This window comes from Drosophila takahashii, chromosome 3L, assembly GCF_030179915.1.
Source record: "Drosophila takahashii strain IR98-3 E-12201 chromosome 3L, DtakHiC1v2, whole genome shotgun sequence".
Classification (NCBI taxonomy): Eukaryota; Metazoa; Arthropoda; class Insecta; order Diptera; family Drosophilidae; genus Drosophila; species Drosophila takahashii.
This window is the reverse complement of record NC_091680.1, coordinates 11075747-11091529: the sequence shown is the minus strand read 5'-3', so window position 1 is coordinate 11091529 and position 15783 is coordinate 11075747. Positions and strand designations below refer to the sequence as shown.

General features: G+C 46.4%; 7 protein-coding genes across 9 annotated transcripts; 3 read left to right on the top strand and 4 right to left on the bottom strand.

Moving 5' to 3' along the window:
* The first annotated feature begins 119 nt into the window (after nucleotides 1-119).
* On the top strand, nucleotides 120-5333 carry LOC108063080 (TOM1-like protein 2). 3 transcript variants are annotated; one of them, XM_070215856.1, is made up of 6 exons: nucleotides 120-309; nucleotides 2229-2680; nucleotides 2752-3461; nucleotides 4155-4299; nucleotides 4522-4572; nucleotides 4742-5333. In XM_070215856.1, exons 1-6 carry the CDS (start codon nucleotides 243-245, stop codon nucleotides 4937-4939), a joined length of 1623 nt encoding a protein of 540 aa, XP_070071957.1. In that variant the 5' UTR covers nucleotides 120-242; the 3' UTR covers nucleotides 4940-5333. The 3 variants fall into 3 exon arrangements, with proteins under 3 accessions (XP_070071957.1, XP_017005523.3, XP_070071958.1); XM_017150034.3 differs by having other exon boundaries at nucleotides 4155-4308; XM_070215857.1 differs by lacking the exon at nucleotides 4522-4572 and having other exon boundaries at nucleotides 4155-4308.
* LOC108063081 (uncharacterized) lies at nucleotides 5188-6589 on the bottom strand. Its single transcript, XM_017150037.3, has 2 exons — nucleotides 6450-6589; nucleotides 5188-6386 (listed from the first exon to the last, which is right to left on the bottom strand). Exon 2 carries the CDS (start codon nucleotides 6071-6073, stop codon nucleotides 5366-5368), a length of 708 nt encoding a protein of 235 aa, XP_017005526.3. The 5' UTR covers nucleotides 6074-6386; nucleotides 6450-6589; the 3' UTR covers nucleotides 5188-5365.
* Nucleotides 6590-6613: 24 nt separating this feature from the next.
* Nucleotides 6614-7441, top strand: ghi (ghiberti). The gene is made up of 3 exons (XM_017149961.3): nucleotides 6614-6754; nucleotides 6847-6892; nucleotides 7000-7441. Exons 1-3 carry the CDS (start codon nucleotides 6701-6703, stop codon nucleotides 7143-7145), a joined length of 246 nt encoding a protein of 81 aa, XP_017005450.2. The 5' UTR covers nucleotides 6614-6700; the 3' UTR covers nucleotides 7146-7441.
* A 131-nt stretch (nucleotides 7442-7572) lies between these two features.
* On the bottom strand, nucleotides 7573-10951 carry phol (pleiohomeotic like). Its single transcript, XM_017149952.3, has 2 exons — nucleotides 10453-10951; nucleotides 7573-10364 (listed from the first exon to the last, which is right to left on the bottom strand). The coding sequence occupies exon 2, from the start codon at nucleotides 10263-10265 to the stop codon at nucleotides 8244-8246; it is 2022 nt and encodes a 673-aa protein (XP_017005441.3). The 5' UTR covers nucleotides 10266-10364; nucleotides 10453-10951; the 3' UTR covers nucleotides 7573-8243.
* Nucleotides 10952-11050: 99 nt separating this feature from the next.
* On the bottom strand, nucleotides 11051-12448 carry LOC108063033 (SAC3 domain-containing protein 1). The gene is made up of 4 exons (XM_017149960.3): nucleotides 12270-12448; nucleotides 12035-12208; nucleotides 11444-11980; nucleotides 11051-11390 (listed from the first exon to the last, which is right to left on the bottom strand). Exons 1-4 carry the CDS (start codon nucleotides 12323-12325, stop codon nucleotides 11108-11110), a joined length of 1050 nt encoding a protein of 349 aa, XP_017005449.2. The 5' UTR covers nucleotides 12326-12448; the 3' UTR covers nucleotides 11051-11107.
* Nucleotides 12449-12697: 249 nt separating this feature from the next.
* On the top strand, nucleotides 12698-14155 carry LOC108063030 (GDP-D-glucose phosphorylase 1). Its single transcript, XM_070215149.1, has 3 exons — nucleotides 12698-13153; nucleotides 13205-13910; nucleotides 13963-14155. The coding sequence occupies exons 1-3, from the start codon at nucleotides 12773-12775 to the stop codon at nucleotides 14112-14114; spliced, it is 1239 nt and encodes a 412-aa protein (XP_070071250.1). The 5' UTR covers nucleotides 12698-12772; the 3' UTR covers nucleotides 14115-14155.
* LOC108063028 (queuine tRNA-ribosyltransferase accessory subunit 2) lies at nucleotides 14141-15599 on the bottom strand. Its single transcript, XM_017149953.3, has 2 exons — nucleotides 14423-15599; nucleotides 14141-14367 (listed from the first exon to the last, which is right to left on the bottom strand). The coding sequence occupies exons 1-2, from the start codon at nucleotides 15484-15486 to the stop codon at nucleotides 14175-14177; spliced, it is 1257 nt and encodes a 418-aa protein (XP_017005442.2). The 5' UTR covers nucleotides 15487-15599; the 3' UTR covers nucleotides 14141-14174.
* Between the last annotated feature and the right edge of the window lie 184 nt (nucleotides 15600-15783).

The following is a 15783-nucleotide window of genomic DNA, read 5'->3' as shown; positions in this document are numbered from 1 at the left end:
AAAGAAAATTTCTACCATTCTTTAAAATTGGTGATGTGACAAAAATATCGATTGTCGCCAAAAAACAGCGATGTATCTAAAAAATTTCAAACCATCGACGCATCGATGTTTTCATCGATGTATCTCCACCACTACCGTAGACAAGTGCATAAACATTTGATCCAGGTGACAAAAAGTAAATAAAGGAAAATTTTAACCGCATCGCAAACAGTCGGCGAACAGCACCTAGAAACTGCTCCACGATGGCTTCATTCTTCAACGTTGGCGCTTTGGGAAATGTTTTCTCCACTCCAGTTGGCCAGCGCATAGGTGAGTTAGTTAGCGTATATACACCAACCCCCCACCCCCCGTCCACGAAAAACCGCCCACCGGAAGCGGGGTGTGTTAAATCGTAACATTTTCCTCAAATACAACGCATATGCGTTGATTTTTGCGCATTTGCATTGCCAGTTGTCCGATTAGAAGACGTTTCATGCCAGTCCCAATCAGACTGGGCCATTGGAAAATTGAATTTTCACAACTTTCTTCGTCCGTTGTTTTCTTGTTTTGTTGCTTTCTTTGCGAGTAGTACACAGACACACACAGGTATACCGAAACAAACTGATTTGTTGTTGCCACACTATTACTATGGCAAAGCGTTTATCAACCGCAAAATAGTCTGATAAGATTAACCCTTATGTGGGTGTACAGTCCAATTTGCAGGTGTGACAGGGCAGATAAAAGTTTGTGTGTCTTTTTATGGAATTGCTCACCTTTAACACGCACACACACACAAACACTCGTCATTCGGTATTGTTATTGATGCGCTCTTGTTTTGTTTGATTGCTTTTTTTGCCCACCCCCTGCCCCCTTTTTTCACCCATAGTAAGGGCAATTAGTCATCGTTGCCTTTGGCCGCTAGGTTACATAAAAAAATATGTGTTAATTTATTTCGTTTTCCCCTTTGCCTCGCATTTTCGCCATAATTTCCATTTGCCGCTACACACACGCACACACCTACATACGTAGCTGCATTTTGGCACTAGTATTAGTGCCTTACTAATTTGTTGCTTCATATTATATTTTTTTTATTGCTCATATTTTGTTGTTGCCTTGCGGTTAGCTTTTCCGTTTCGCCTACCCGATCACCCGATCTCTTCTACATATCTCTTGATATCTGCTGTACGATATCCGATATCCGAGAAATGCATTTTGCCCGCCTGCATTTGTTTGGACTTAAACGAGTTGCATTTCTGCCTTTGTTTGCGCCTTAAAATTTACGCAAGTCATTGCACTCGCAAGAGCTTAAGTGATATTCGGAAAGATTATACTCACCCACCTGTTTGAAAACTCAATTCCAGCTGCCCATATAAACAAACAAAGGAACGCAAGTAATTAGCTCAGGTTTTCGCACAGTTAATGAGACGATCGATCATAATAATTAGATCTCACAGATCAACAGACGCAAGCATTAAGTTTACATTATTTAAAATTCAATTTTAATTCTCAAATTGTTTATTCTTGGGTAAAATATCATAAACGGGTTGTTTTTAAATTTTGTATATTTTCATATTCAAATTGGATAATTAATAATTAAAATATATCTTTATTTAAAAAAGAGTATTTATACCTATCAAAATGTAGAAGACATTTTTCAAATCGGACCATTCATTAAAAAGTTATGCGCAATCAAACAAATTTTATATAGCCATCTCTCTTGCACGCCCTTTAGCCGAGTGATGGGTATTAGATAGTCGGGACTATAGCGTTCTTTCTTGTTTAATGTTCAAAAAGACCCTAAAATATGTAGCTCCTCTTAATATAAATATATCTTCATTTAATATTTAAAATAAACAGAATTTACAAAAAATTATTAAAAACTACTATTATACATTTTTTAAAGTTCGAAAAGACCTTAAAATATGCAGCCTGTGGTACTCCTCTTAACTCCTCTTAATTTAAATATATCTTGATTTAAAAAAAGCGTACTTATTATTTAAAATAAAAAGATATTTTTAAAAATTTATTTAAAACTATGTTTATACATTTTTCGAAAATTTCGAAAAGACTTTAAAATATGAAACCTGCCATACACCGCAGCTCTTCATTCAATAAATACAAAATTAGTATTAAAAATCAATTTGCAAATGGATGTTTAAACTCGTACAAGTTTAAAATATGTATTTCCCTATGAAATTGTAATAACTCTGAGTATATTCCAAATTTCTCTATAATCTTTTATCCCTCAGAGGCCGCCACCGATGCCAACTTGGCCTCGGAGAACTGGGCCGCCAACATGGAGATCTGCGACATGATCAACGAATCCTCGGACACCGCCCGCGATGCCATGCGCGCCATTCGCAAGCGTCTCTCCCAGAATGCCGGCAAGAACAACCAGGTGGTGATGTACACTCTTACTGTCCTCGAGACCTGTGTGAAGAACTGCGGCAAGGCCTTTCATGTCCTGGTGGCCCAGAAGGACTTTATAAACGAGCTGGTCAAGCTGATCGGTCCCAAAAACGATCCGCCCGCTGCCATGCAGGAGAAGGTGCTCAGCCTCATACAGATTTGGGCGGATGCGTTCAAGAACCAGCCGGATCTCAATGGGGTCACCCAGATGTACATGGAACTGAAAAACAAGGGCATCGAGTTCCCAGCCAACGATCTGGATGCCATGGCTCCCATCTACACGCCACAGAGGGTGAGTTGTTAAATGTGGGATAAATCTTGGCTACTACAATTACAACTTCCATTGTCCCACCCTCCATTTAGAGCGTTCCCGAGCTGCCGCCCCAATTAATGGCCGCCCAGCAGCACACAATCTCGCCCCAACACATGGCTGCCGCTGCCGCCGCCGCCGCTGCAGCCGCTGCTCCACCCAGCACAGGTCCCTTGCATCTGACGCCCGACCAGGCGGCCAAGCTGCGCTCCGAACTGGAGATCGTCAGCAACAACATGTCCATCCTGAGCGAAATGCTCAGTGTCCTAAAGCCCGGCCAGGAGTCGCCAGATGACTATGCCCTGCTCAACGAGCTCACCTCCACCTGCAAGGAGATGCAGTCTCGCATCGTCGATCTGATCGGACGCGTCCAGGACGACGAGCTGACCGCGGAGTTCCTGCGCATCAATGACGAGCTGAACAACGTGTTTTTGCGCCATCAGCGGTACGAGAAGAATCGCTCGCAGAGCCAGGGATCGGCTGTGGTCACCTCGCCTTCGGCGGTGCTGGGCGCTGCAATGGGTCTGCCCACCGCAACGGTGGCCACGCTTCCACCTCCGCCCACAACTACGGCTGTCAGCAATACGCCGCAAAGCGACCAGCTGCTAATCGACCTAATTGAGAGCAGCGAGGAGGCAGCCCAGCTGCCGCAGAGCTTGGGGCAGCTCAGCTTGGGCGGAGGAGCACCTGTTGGGATCCAGAGGGGAGCACGACCTGCCGATGAGTTCGATATGCTGGCACAGTCGCGCACCGATGGCAACCAGTAAGTAGTAATAATTATTATACCTATAATATCACTAGTTTACAGCCAAAATGCTTCCCAGCGATTGACCCCTAGATTACAAAAATACCACTAATTTTTTTTTTCGGTGGCACAGTTTTTTTTTAAAAGGTTTTTTAAAGTTCAAAGTGTTACATTTCGGACTTTGAATTTCTTCTTATATCCCGGGAGATATCCACACGTTTGGGTTTTGGTTTTATTTTAAAGTCAATATATCAGAGCTTAACTTTGCCATACAGATAAATATGATTGGATAAGTAATGGCAGCGCAGCAGCTCGACAAAGATGAAAAGTGTGTTTTTTGGTCGATTGTAAGTCAGCTGTATATATCGTAAAAACTCGAAAAATAATCCGTTGAAAAATTAAAATGGGTACGAACTTAAAGTTTATATCCTACCGAAGAAAACAAGCCGGCTATGGCTCAAATTCATGGAAAATTGGATTTATTGTGGATTTTTAAAGTTCGGATTTTTTCACTTTTTTCTGTTGACAGAGTCCAAATTTCAGATTAATCGTACGCGAAATGTAAACAAAAATTAGTGGTGATAACAACCGGGTCAAAAATGAGCTAAATCAGATATTTAAGAGCTATAAAATTATATAAATAAATTTAATTTTTAAAAATTCTTTAAAACATATAAAAATGCTTGCGTTAATAAACCATAATCTTTTTAGTAAATCGGACTTGTTAAGGGACATTCCCTCCGTGGACGCAGCTGCCGGAAGTGTGGCGGCCACCGCCGCCTCGCCTTACAAATCACCGAATCAACCGCAGCAGCAGCAGCAGGCTCAGCGCTCTGCCGGCGATCCGCCGCCGGTGGTAAGTAAAGTGAGTAACCAGCCGCCAGGCAGCAGGTCTAACTAATGGCGTTCGATTTGTTCCCTTACTTTTTGACCTTGTTTCTGGCCATTGATTTGAAACACTTTGAATTTACAATTTGAAAAACATTTTGGTTCTTTTGTTCTATGCAAATTGCGTTTGGTTTTCGTTTCGATTCCGTTTCCGTTTCGTTTTGTTGTTCGGTTGGCGCCGCCCACACAGTCGACGAAAGAGAATGAGATCGACGAGATGGAGGCGTGGTTGGGCAGCTCAGTAAGTAGCCATACGAATCGCATTTAGCCTTTTCCCAAGCTCATCTTACCCATGCACTCGGCTTTGGTTTCTCGATTTCCATAAACCTTCCTTTTTGCTTCTTTGCTTCTGGCACTAAACTCTAAGTCTATACAACATGACTAATAGGTAATTTACTTTCCACAATTAGCACATCGAGGGCATTGAGGAGCTGACCAGTTCGGAGTTTGACAAATTCCTCGAGGAGCGGGCCGCTGCCGCCGAAAATCTTCCAACGATCAATGCATCGAACTCTGCCGCCAGTGCCACGACAGGATCGCTGGGAGCCGACAGCTTACGAAAGACACCAAAGAAACCGGGCGCCGAGGAGGATCTGCTCGCCCTCTGAGTGATCTCCGCCAGCAGCACCATCGGCATCATCGGCTCTAATTGTTTACTCTTTCAAATGTTATACACACCCTAACATACTTATGCATAACGTCTATATGATAGCAGCTACATATTAACACTTTATGTAAAATGCTTTTGATTTTTACAAAAACTGCAACGATAACTATTGATTATATTCCAAAAAAAAAACAAAAACGATCTTCTGTTGGTCTAATTGTAAGCCACGTCTACACATATTGATGGTAATTTTATGTATTACGTTACAAGTCTATTTGTTGTTTATTTATACATATATACATACATTTATAAAGCTAATTTATTTTACAAAATCAAACGATCGAAAAGATAAAACTAAAACAAAAAGGAAATACATTTCAAGCACATACCGAAAATGGGATGTTTTTAATGGTATTTAAGGGGGGCTTTAATCCGAATCGTTGTCTATATTCATGGCTTGAGTGGCGGCTCCGTAGGCCTCGTCCTCTTCATCGGACGAAATCCTTTGAGTTTTTCTCTCCTTAGGGGGTTTTTTCGATCGCTCCTCCAACTGGCTCTCCAAATCCCTAATATAAGCCTTTTTGCTGTTAATGAGCAGTAGGAATTTCTTGAGGAGTTCCTCCTCCTTTAACTTGGAGTCCTTCACGTACTTTTCATATTCATCAAGGGATGTGGTTTTCTGGATTTGGGATTCCGGATCTGCAGCTGCTTGAGGCTTCTGCTGACCAGCTTCGATGGCTGCGTCCAGTAGCTGGTAACAATTGGACACTTTTCTCAGGGGAACCTCCAAATACAGCGTCTCGTATCCTTCGCATTTGTACATCCTGAAGAATGGTTTTTCAACGTCCTCGAAGCTTAAAGCATAATCGAATCCTTGGAGACCCATGTGTGTGGTCATGGCGTTTTTGCACTCGGCAAAGAAGGCATCGTAGGACTGCTCCAAATCACTTGCTGCCGTCCGTAACTCCTCGTACTTGAGACTTCCTCTATAATTTGTATTATCTGTGGTCGACAGAAAGTCAAAATCCGCCTCGTCGTCCATCCAGTTGCTGCGGACATAAATAAAAGGTTTGGTGTCCTTTTGACTGTGTGAAAGCTGGGAGCGCTGCAGTAGTTTAACCACAAAGATTGACATTTTTAAATGTTTTTTAGTTTCACAATTAATTGTAAATTTAGCGGCTCTCAACAGCTGTTATTTGTTTTGATTTTGAGCAACTGCTGTAAATTAAGAGAAACTTAAATAGGGTATTCCCTAATTTGGTGAATCGTTGAATTTTGGTAAGCTGCTCACTTACAAATATAGAGGTTAAAACTAAAACTAAAATTTTTTTATTTTTAAATATAAGATTTTGAACAACTGGTGTAAATTTAGAGAAACCTAAATAGGGTATTCCCTAATTTGTTGAATTGCTGTATCGTTGAATTTTGGTAAGCTGCTCAGGTTAAAACTAAAATTAAAATTATTTTATTTATTAAAAATTTATTTATGTTTTAATTTTTAAAAGTATTACCTATCGGAAATTCCCAAAATAATAAATAGTGGAAGCCAGGCATAACATAATTTACAACCATGATGACAGCCCTATTACCATAACCGTTCCGCCAGCATTGTCTAACACTGGGCTCGCTAGACTATCGAAATCGTTATCGGTCAGCCCTGTTTAAGTTAGTACAAAGCCAGTGGGAGGAATTAAAAAGTTAAACGCTCTGCACCCCTATTGTTTACCCCGTTTTCGCTGCTTTAAACGATTTGGAAGCCGCAATGCTCGACAACTTCGTGGAATTCGCCAGCTACTGGTGGTTCCGATACCTCATGGTGCGTAATGGCCGCAAAATTACGCATAAATTCCACTTGAGAAGCTGCGCTTCTCTCTATTCAGCATTCAATTAACTCTACTATATTTGTAGGTCACCGAGCTGTACATGGTGGAGAAGTGGGAGCGCATAACGATACGTGAGTGTTATTTATTGGCCAAATAAGCGGGGGAATATCCGGGATTCGTCATGCTTCAAGAGAATTTTCACGCTTATCGGGGTTATTATTGCTCTCGTCTTTTGCAGACGTCATTTTCATGGTGCTCTTCTGCGTGTTCTGGTACTTCAACTACTCCGTGCTGCTCTCCCTGGCGGGATTAATTGGCCCCAGTGCCTCGATGGCTGATATTATGCCCGGCGGGGTTCAAGGACAGGGCATCAAGGTCACGTAAGGGACCCCCTCTCCGTTCCAATATCCAAAATATACGCGTATCTGTACCGCGAAGCTTTATCTAATCCGCACGCGTTTATACACCGCAATCAATCAGGGGAACGAACGAATGGAAATTGCGGCGACACATGTCCAAAGAGGCGATCTAATCGCCTGCTGATCCGAATCTGAAGTGGGCAACACCCGGCGTTTAATGTAGTTATCTAGCTGTAGTTACACCTTACAATTCAGTAAAAGTAAATAAACCTAACGCTTACACAATGGCACTGTGAAATAGTTCAAAAAACATAACACAAATGTTGCATTGTTTTTCTGGTTTATTTTTTGTTTAATTTTGAAGAGGTATATTCCCTTGTTTATTCCGACTTAACTGGTGTGCCTTCCACTGTGAAATAGTTCATAACAACACGATAAAAATAACTCAAATGTTGCATTGTTTTTCTGGTTTATTTTTTGTTTAATTTTGAAGAGGTATTCCCTTGTTTATTCCGACTTAACTGGTGTGCCTTCCATTTTGTGAATCATTCGTTAGCGTTAGCTAAATCCGTACTTCAATGCTCTAAGTGTTACAATTCATTACAAAAATATATAGATAGCCTATGGTGTATGCGTACTGAATATGGTAGAACTAGTTTTGTTTTGTTTTTCGTAGAAAAGAACGTGCGCGTTTTGTTATTCGAGCGAAGATCGCACACGGTTTGGGATCAAATCGAATTGGGGGTTTGCAAAGGGGCAGTTTGGCTGAGTTTTTCGGGGTTGTGGGTTCGGGGTTCGACTCACTTAGCCTACGCTACAAGCTAAACTCTTAGAACTGCTCTTCAACCGGGTTTTCCATCCATCCATGCAGGAAATAAATCAATGGCTACCATCTAACTTCCTCTTTTGCACTGCAAGCCTATTTTGTTGTTAGAAAAAGATCTTAGACTAATTACTTAGGGGGCGGGGGGAGCAGGCGGCGATGCAGTCACCAGGTGACAATCATCCCGTCCTGTCGCTCCGCTCGTTAGGTTACAGATACAGATAAAAACTGGCTACAACTAACTGTACAAAACTGGCCGCTCTTCTCATCCACCAGCGCTACATTTATGCGCACTACTAGTTAGGATGTGGGGGACGTGCCATCCAGCAGCACCGACGCCGCCGCCATCTCCTCGTTCTGCTCGACGTACACCAGTCGCGGATCCTCGCCGAACTCCAGCCGCCCGTAGCGGGCCACCAGCGGTGTCTTATTGCCGGTCACCTGCGGCGCCCGTGGCCACTTTCGCTTGGGCTTCGTGTGCGTCAGCATGTGCGACTTGAGGTTCGTTGACTGGGCGAAGCACTTGGAGCACCCATCGATGGGACAGTGGTAGGGTCGATCCCCGGTGTGTATCCTTACGTGCGTGCGCAGATTGAAGTCCAGCGAGAAGCGCTTGCCGCAGCCCTCGAAGGTGCACTCGAAGGGCTTCTCGCCGGTGTGCACCAGCTGGTGGCGCTTCAGCTTCGAGCTCTCCACGAAGCTCTTGCCGCACACGTTGCACACATGACCGCGCGGTCCGTGCGTGTGCATGTGCTTGCGCATGGCCGAGTGGTTGCGGAACTCCTTGTTGCAGCCGCGATGAGTGCAACGGAACTTGGGCTCCTCGTCCTCTTCGGCGGCGGCGCCTGCGGCTCCAGCCGTCTGATTCGGCGCTGCTGCCGCCGCTGATTTGGTCACAATCGCCGTGGGACGCGGGCGGCTGGCCACCAGTGGCGGTGGAGGCGTTGGTGTCGCCACCTGAGCTGCCGCCGTGAGTTGCCTCTTTGCCACCTTCGTCTGATTGCCCGCACTTTTCAGTCGCACATTGGTGCTGCTATTTTGGAGCACTAACTTAGGGAGCGCCGCCTGCGGCGGCGCCACCGGGGCAGGAGTGGTTGGACCTGGTCCCAGAGCCGCCTGCATTAGCTCCACATTGTTCGGCATGTTCTCGATTAGCTCGATGTTGCCGTAGGCCTCTTCCAGCTGGTTGTCCGCATAGATGAACTGCTCGCTCAGCGGCTGGCTGTCCTCCTCGCCCTTGACGTCGCCCATAAAGGCATTCACCACCTCCTCGACGTCCGTGACCGCCGAGGCGCTGAATGGATCGGGCAGGATGACGTACTCGTTGCCGATGCCATCGCTCAGCACATCGTGGTTGATCATGTGCTCGTCGATGATGAGCTTTGGCATGCCGGCGGAGGAGCCTTCGTTCTGGGCGGCGGATGCGGAGGCAGAGGCGGCTGATGCGGATGTGACGGCTGCCGAGCCCGGTGGCTCCTCCAGCTCCTCCTCCTCGTCCTCATCCTCCGAGTTCAGCGAAGACCAGAGGGTGACATTGAACTCGTCCTGGGTGATGCGTATGGGCACCTTGGTTTGCTTCCAGCGCTTTGCAGCTGAATTCCCCATGGGCCTCTCCACGCGACTGCTACCAAAGAGCTTAAAATCCTGCAACTGACCATTCGAGCTGTTCGAATCCTCGGCGGCCTTCATGTAGAAGTCGCTCTCCAGCTGCTCCTCCTTGATGTTGGTGGCCTCGATGGTGGTCAGCATCTCGGAGGCGATCTCAAAGGCATTTGTCATGGCGGGCGCCGCGGCCTCATCCTCCTGCTCGGCCTCCTCCTCCTCCTCGGCATCCCCGTCGCCGTCGCACGAGGAGGTCATCTGCTGTCCATCCTCCTCGATGTAATCCTCATCGTCGCTGGTCTGCTGCATGATGATGGGCGGCGGCAGGGCATCCGCCGTGGCCACTGTGACCGAGGTGAGCCTGTCCAGCCGATCCACCGGATAGTATTCATAGTGCTCAAAGAACTCGCCGGTGTCCACAACGATATTGGCCTCGTCATCGTAGTCATCGATGATCTCCTCGATCAGGAAGCTCTCGTTCTCCTCGCCCATCGGATCGCCCGCCAAAACGGTGTAGGGATCCTGCTCGATTGTCGTGGTGGCCGGTAGAACGTGGGTGAAGAACGCCGACGAAGTGCCGGATGCGGAGGTTAAAGGCAGTGGCAGCGGTACCGCCGCCGCCGCCAGGGACATGTTCTTCACAATGGGCGCACGGAGCTGATGAAGAGGCGGCTGGAAGTTCCCACCGACGCCGATGTGATGATGATGATGACTTGTCATCGCGGCTGTCTGTGTGCGCGCCTGCTGTCTGTATCCGTGTGTGTGTGTGTGTCTCTCTACCTCCGAGTGTGTGTGTGTGTGTTGTGCGGGGCGAGCGTGCTGCGAAAAAAGTGGGCAATTAGTACCTGGCCAGAAATCGGCAATACGCAAATATATATCCAAGAGTCTCGAGTCCCGAAAAACGTACTTGTTTTTGTCGGTATTGCTCTTTCCCTCCACCCCTTTTCCTGTGGGTCTCTGCCTCTGCCTATCGTTTATTGTGCGACGGCGACGACGGCGGCGGCAGACGGCGAATGATGCGTACCGCTCGCTCTGGCTCCGCCCGCCACGCTCCTGCTGCCCAACGGCGGGTTAATCCTCGATTTCGCTGACCCACCGATCCCGCTCACCTCGGGCAGTGTAAATATTTTGAATTTTGCCGGTAAATATGGCGGAATTGTATTTTCCAGAAACGGCTCGTTACTTTCTCTCGCGCTGCGTGTGTGTGTTGGTGCGACTGAGTAGGCGACGACAGGCGCTACGAATGCAACCCTGCGCGCGCTTTGTGTATATGTCAAGCGTTGTACGTGCTTTCAGTCACTACACCTGCTCACTTTGCTCCCCAAAACAAAACAATTTAATGACAATTATTAACTAGTAATTGCATTTCAATAACCTGCAACTGGTAAACCGTTTATTAGCTGTAAATACGGCGGCGTTCTGTCTATCGATAGGCGATAGGTTTGTTGTTCTGCCAGCAGGGTTGCCACCCCACACGAAACAAATGCGCAATAACAAAAAATAAATAAATTAATAGATTTCATTTTTTGTTTGGCTATTTACAAATCTGTGCTCTTAAATAACTAGTTGAATTTCTTTAGCAACAGCACTTCCGGTAGATAAATACGCTTTAGTTTTGCCTCCACAAAGCGCTCGTGCTGGGGTTTCAATTGCTCGACGTTGTGGTTAAAATCAGTCTTGTTAAAATGCACCGACTTCCTGTCGGCACTCAGGGATATATTATAGTGCCGACATTGATCCTGAAGTCCTGCCGGTCCATCGATTAACAGTAAACGCAACAAGTAAGGAACCGGCACCGTGAGCTGTTTGTTGTTGTAGGCATGCGTGAAAATCTGCAGCAAACTCCTGAAAAAATTTTAATTACTATTATAATTCTAAAAATACAATTATTATAATACCTTCTTATCGATTGCAACTTGGTGGCAGCCAAGGCGCACAGAATGTGTGGCAATTGGGGCAAAGCCAAGAGAACTCTGTATAAATTTCCCTGCTGAAACGCTAAACAGATACCAAAACACAGCTTAAAGGTCGCATCCTGACGCACATGATCCGGTAGGATGAGGGCACGAGCAAAGGACTCGGGAGAGCCTAGATTGAACACCTGATATAGGCACTCTATAAAGCATCTTCGCTCCAGTTCACGTATAGTGGGCTCTACCGAGGATTCCTGGCCTTCCAGTTCGTCATAGCAGCAAAGCACTCCGGTGAGGCACTCCTGCAAATGCTGGTTGCAAATCTTCGGATCAAACTTCTCGATGGACTCCTCGCACAACCGATAGCGACTGTAGGCCAGGAACATGACAATGGGCTCCAGCAACCGGATCTTCTGACGGGCATCGTACATCTGTATCACAATCTCACGGCGTACAGCCCTCAAGCGATCGAAGATGAAGTCGTAGGCCTGATTATAGGGCTTCCGAGTGTCCAGTATGATGCTACAAAGTTAATTGATTAACTGTACAAGTTGATATTAACACCGAAATACTTACTCCTTGAGCAGATATTCCACCGTTTTGGTTAAAGCCGCCTCTGTGCGCATTTCCTTGGGCAGGGGCATCTTAACATCGGCGGCGGAGCGCGTAAACTCCTTGACCAGGACTCCCGGAGTATTCTTCTGACCATTCTTCAGTTCATAGTAGTGCAAAAGCTTCTCGCGAATTCGCCTGAAATAAATTTAGTTACGCCTACGTAGTGCATATAAGGAATATTATTTGAGATACCTACATTTTGGCCTCTCCATCGGGACAGAAACTTTCGCAAGATCCTCGAACTTGGGCCATTTGTTTTTGTTTGATAAATACTTCGTGCAACAATCTCCGCCCGCACAAACAAACCAGGGCTGAAGAAATCGTTGATCAGGGGTGTAGCAAAACCTTTTTTGTGGGGTTCAAGAAAATAACAACTTTTTTCTAAAATCTGCAGGGAGACAACAGAAAGAAAGGCTGATATTTTTTAAAAGTGTTCTTAGAACATTTTGGGCTAATAACCCAACATTTCCAGAAATTGATAATGGTTTACAAAATTATTTTATTAAATCATAATTAATACAATTTGAAATTTACATCCGTAATATTTTGGAAATTTAACGCACCTTGTTTTTCAAACCCCCCTTGCCACGCCGCTGAAGTAAGCAATCAGCTGTTTGGGCGGGCTGGGTTGTCAGGTTGTTTCGACTTTAAATTTTAGTAAATTTCGGTTTCGATTTTCCTGGCCCCGCTCAAAACGGAATGCTTTCACGACATCTAGGAGCGTTTTTCCGAAACAAACGCCATGTTTTCAAGACATTCAGTGCCCACATTCGGAATTTTCTTGCTACCGGCTTCAGCAACAGGTTTTCCCTGAGGGTGGCAACTCTCCTCCCTTTGGTAATCCTCCGATCGGCGGATTGCAGGCAAAAAGATGGTCAGGAGGTGAGGCGACCGGGTCGGAAGCGAACCATGAGCAAGGTCAAGTACGAGACGAGTTTGGAGGGCAGGGCTCAGCTGTATCTCAACGCCATGAAGACGCGGTGGGAGCAGCTCCACAAAATGCCCGGGCTGTTCTCCTATCAACTGCAGAAATCGCCTCAGAGCCGGAAAATACCAGGAAATTGGGGGTTCTACACGGAGGTGGGAATCCATAATCTATAGACACATAAATTAGACCCTCTTCTCCTTCAGCTCAATGCAGAACGATCCCTCAAGCGCCGCCGTCCACAGACTATTGAGAACCTCAATCCCACCTTCAAGCCCTCAATGTTTAACTTCAACAAAGTTGATGCTCGCGAGATAATCATGACAATTGATGATGCCAACGGCAGTCCCGAAGTCCAGATGATCATCAACAAGAGCCCGATCACCAAGTATCACACTCTGATCTGTCCGGAGGTGGGAAAGAATCATGTCCAGCGAATTACCCGCGAGGTACTGCAGTTCTGCATCACCTTCATGCGGAGCATCGATGACAAGGACATGCGCATGGGTTATAATAGTCCTGGTGCCCTGGCCTCAGTGAACCATCTGCACTTTCACCTACTCCACATGCCCCAGGATCTGTATATAGACCAAGCTCCCTTGGATGAGCTGGTCGGCGGTTATGTCTATCGATTGAGCCGCAGGGCGCCCACGGAAGGCATCTGTATGGTATTCAATGAGAGCGACTGCGATGAGTTAGTGGCGGAAAAGGTGGAACAGCTGTACAAGCTGGCCATGTGGATGTGCCAGAAAAATATGCCGCACAATCTGTTCATCACACAGGATCGTAGACCTGGCCAAAGCGGTAACGTTCAGGTATTCGTGTTTGCCCGTTCCGAATACTGCGTTAACAAGGATTTGGCCGACTTCAATGTGGGATTCTGCGAGTTGGCTGGTTACATTCCCCTGCCAGGTGAGAAAGTCATTCGTGGGAACTTTAAATCTAAGGCTCACATATTTTACAGATCCCGATAAAGTGGAGAATCTGACGGAGTTGCAGGTACTCTTCAGGATTCGCACTGTCACTGGCGATGCTCCAAAGGCTGTATATGAGGAAATAACGCATATTGTCGAGGGACGAGAACAATCGCTTTGGGACCTGCCCCTGACGATATAGAACACTTGAAATAAACAACCAGAGGCTTCTTTCTAGGCTAACTTTACTGTTTGATTACTGTCACACTGCTGCAGCTGCGAATCCTTTGCCCATGGTGGCCTTGCTGATAACCTTGGTGTTGGCAGCAATGGAATAATCCACCTGGGACTTGCCATTCTGATTCCTCACCAGCTCCGTCAATTGCGGCAGCGAATCGTTGGCCACACTCTGGCTTATTGCCTCAAAGAAGGCCATGTAGTGATGCAGGTTGTGACTGGAAGAGGTAAACATATAAAGCACCCTTAGATAAGTTAAGATAAGCCACTTACATCATTAGTAATATGGGACCTAGTAGCTCATTGGTTTTGTAGAGGTGATGCAGATAGGCACGCGTGTGTTTCTGGCAGGTCAGGCACTTGCAGTTGCTCAGAGGCGGCGTAAAATCCTCTTTAATAGCTTCATCTGTTACATCCAAGAAAGGCTTATGCTCTCCTGCATCGTGCACAAAACCAAATGTCAAAGCCTTGAAGTTCAAGGAGGCACAGTAGGCGTAAGAAGTGTCGAACACATCGATTCCCTGGCTGATGAGTTCTAGAACAGTTACAGGTGTATAAGCCCCTGTCATTAGCCTAGGCTTGTCCTCTTCCAGCTGCTTAACGCAGTGCTCCACAATGCTCAGCAGTTTGGAAGACTCCAAAGTGGTGGCCGACAATCCATTCGTGTGGAATCCCTCGAAAATATAGCCCCCATAGCTTCCCGCTGGCTGCTCCCGGGCATGCTTGATGGACTGCGTCCTGGCAAAGGTATTGTAACCGCCGACAATGGGCGCCAGCAGAGTGGACTCCACCTTGCCGCGGTTCTCGTAGATGTAGTGCATAAACTTCTCCGTCCTATCGACTGATTTCTGAACCCTCTTCTTTGCACTCTCCAGATTTGTGTCCGCATCGCAGAGTCCCTGGTAGATGTCCGGCTTAAAGCTGGCCACCATTTCCAAGTAGCGCTCGGGACTAAGCGATTCCTTGCCTCTTCTCGTGAAGAGTGGCTGAATGTCCCGGTCGTTGCCACCCGAAGGCGTTGATTCGCAGGGATCTCGCAGCAGAAGGATGTTCGGCAGTCCGGGGAATCCCACGTAGTCGCTTAGTCCGCGATCTCCGCTGCTGTTCCATTGCTTCAGTGCCTCCGCCATTTGGTCCATGGTGGACAACGTGAACTGGAGCACCTGTGGCTTCCGGCTGACATTGCTCTCGAACACATCAGCACTGAGCCACGGAATACTGCCTCCTTTAGTCGTCTGCAGTAGAAGCGGAGTCCTTAGCTCGGGTCCTCCATCCTTGATCCGCAGTTTACCCAGGCGGCCTGAGTTCTTGGTGATGCTCTCGATCGTGAACTTCATGCCGGCTCGAGTTTTTATTTATCTTTGGAATGAATAATACCAACCGCACGTTTAAGCGGTCACCGATATCGATAGCCGATAGCCAACATTGCAGGCCTTTTGGCTTTTTATCTCTAGATTTGGCTACCAGTAATGACACTTCTCATGCTTTGTAGCTAAATTTAAATCAGCTTTATCTGTCCAAAATATTTTATTGACAGCATAGTAAGAGGCCATATATTAAGTAATCACATTTCCGGCGATTTTTGACCCCCTTTTGCTTCAATTTTCTTGACTTCCAACTGTTCGAATAAGAAA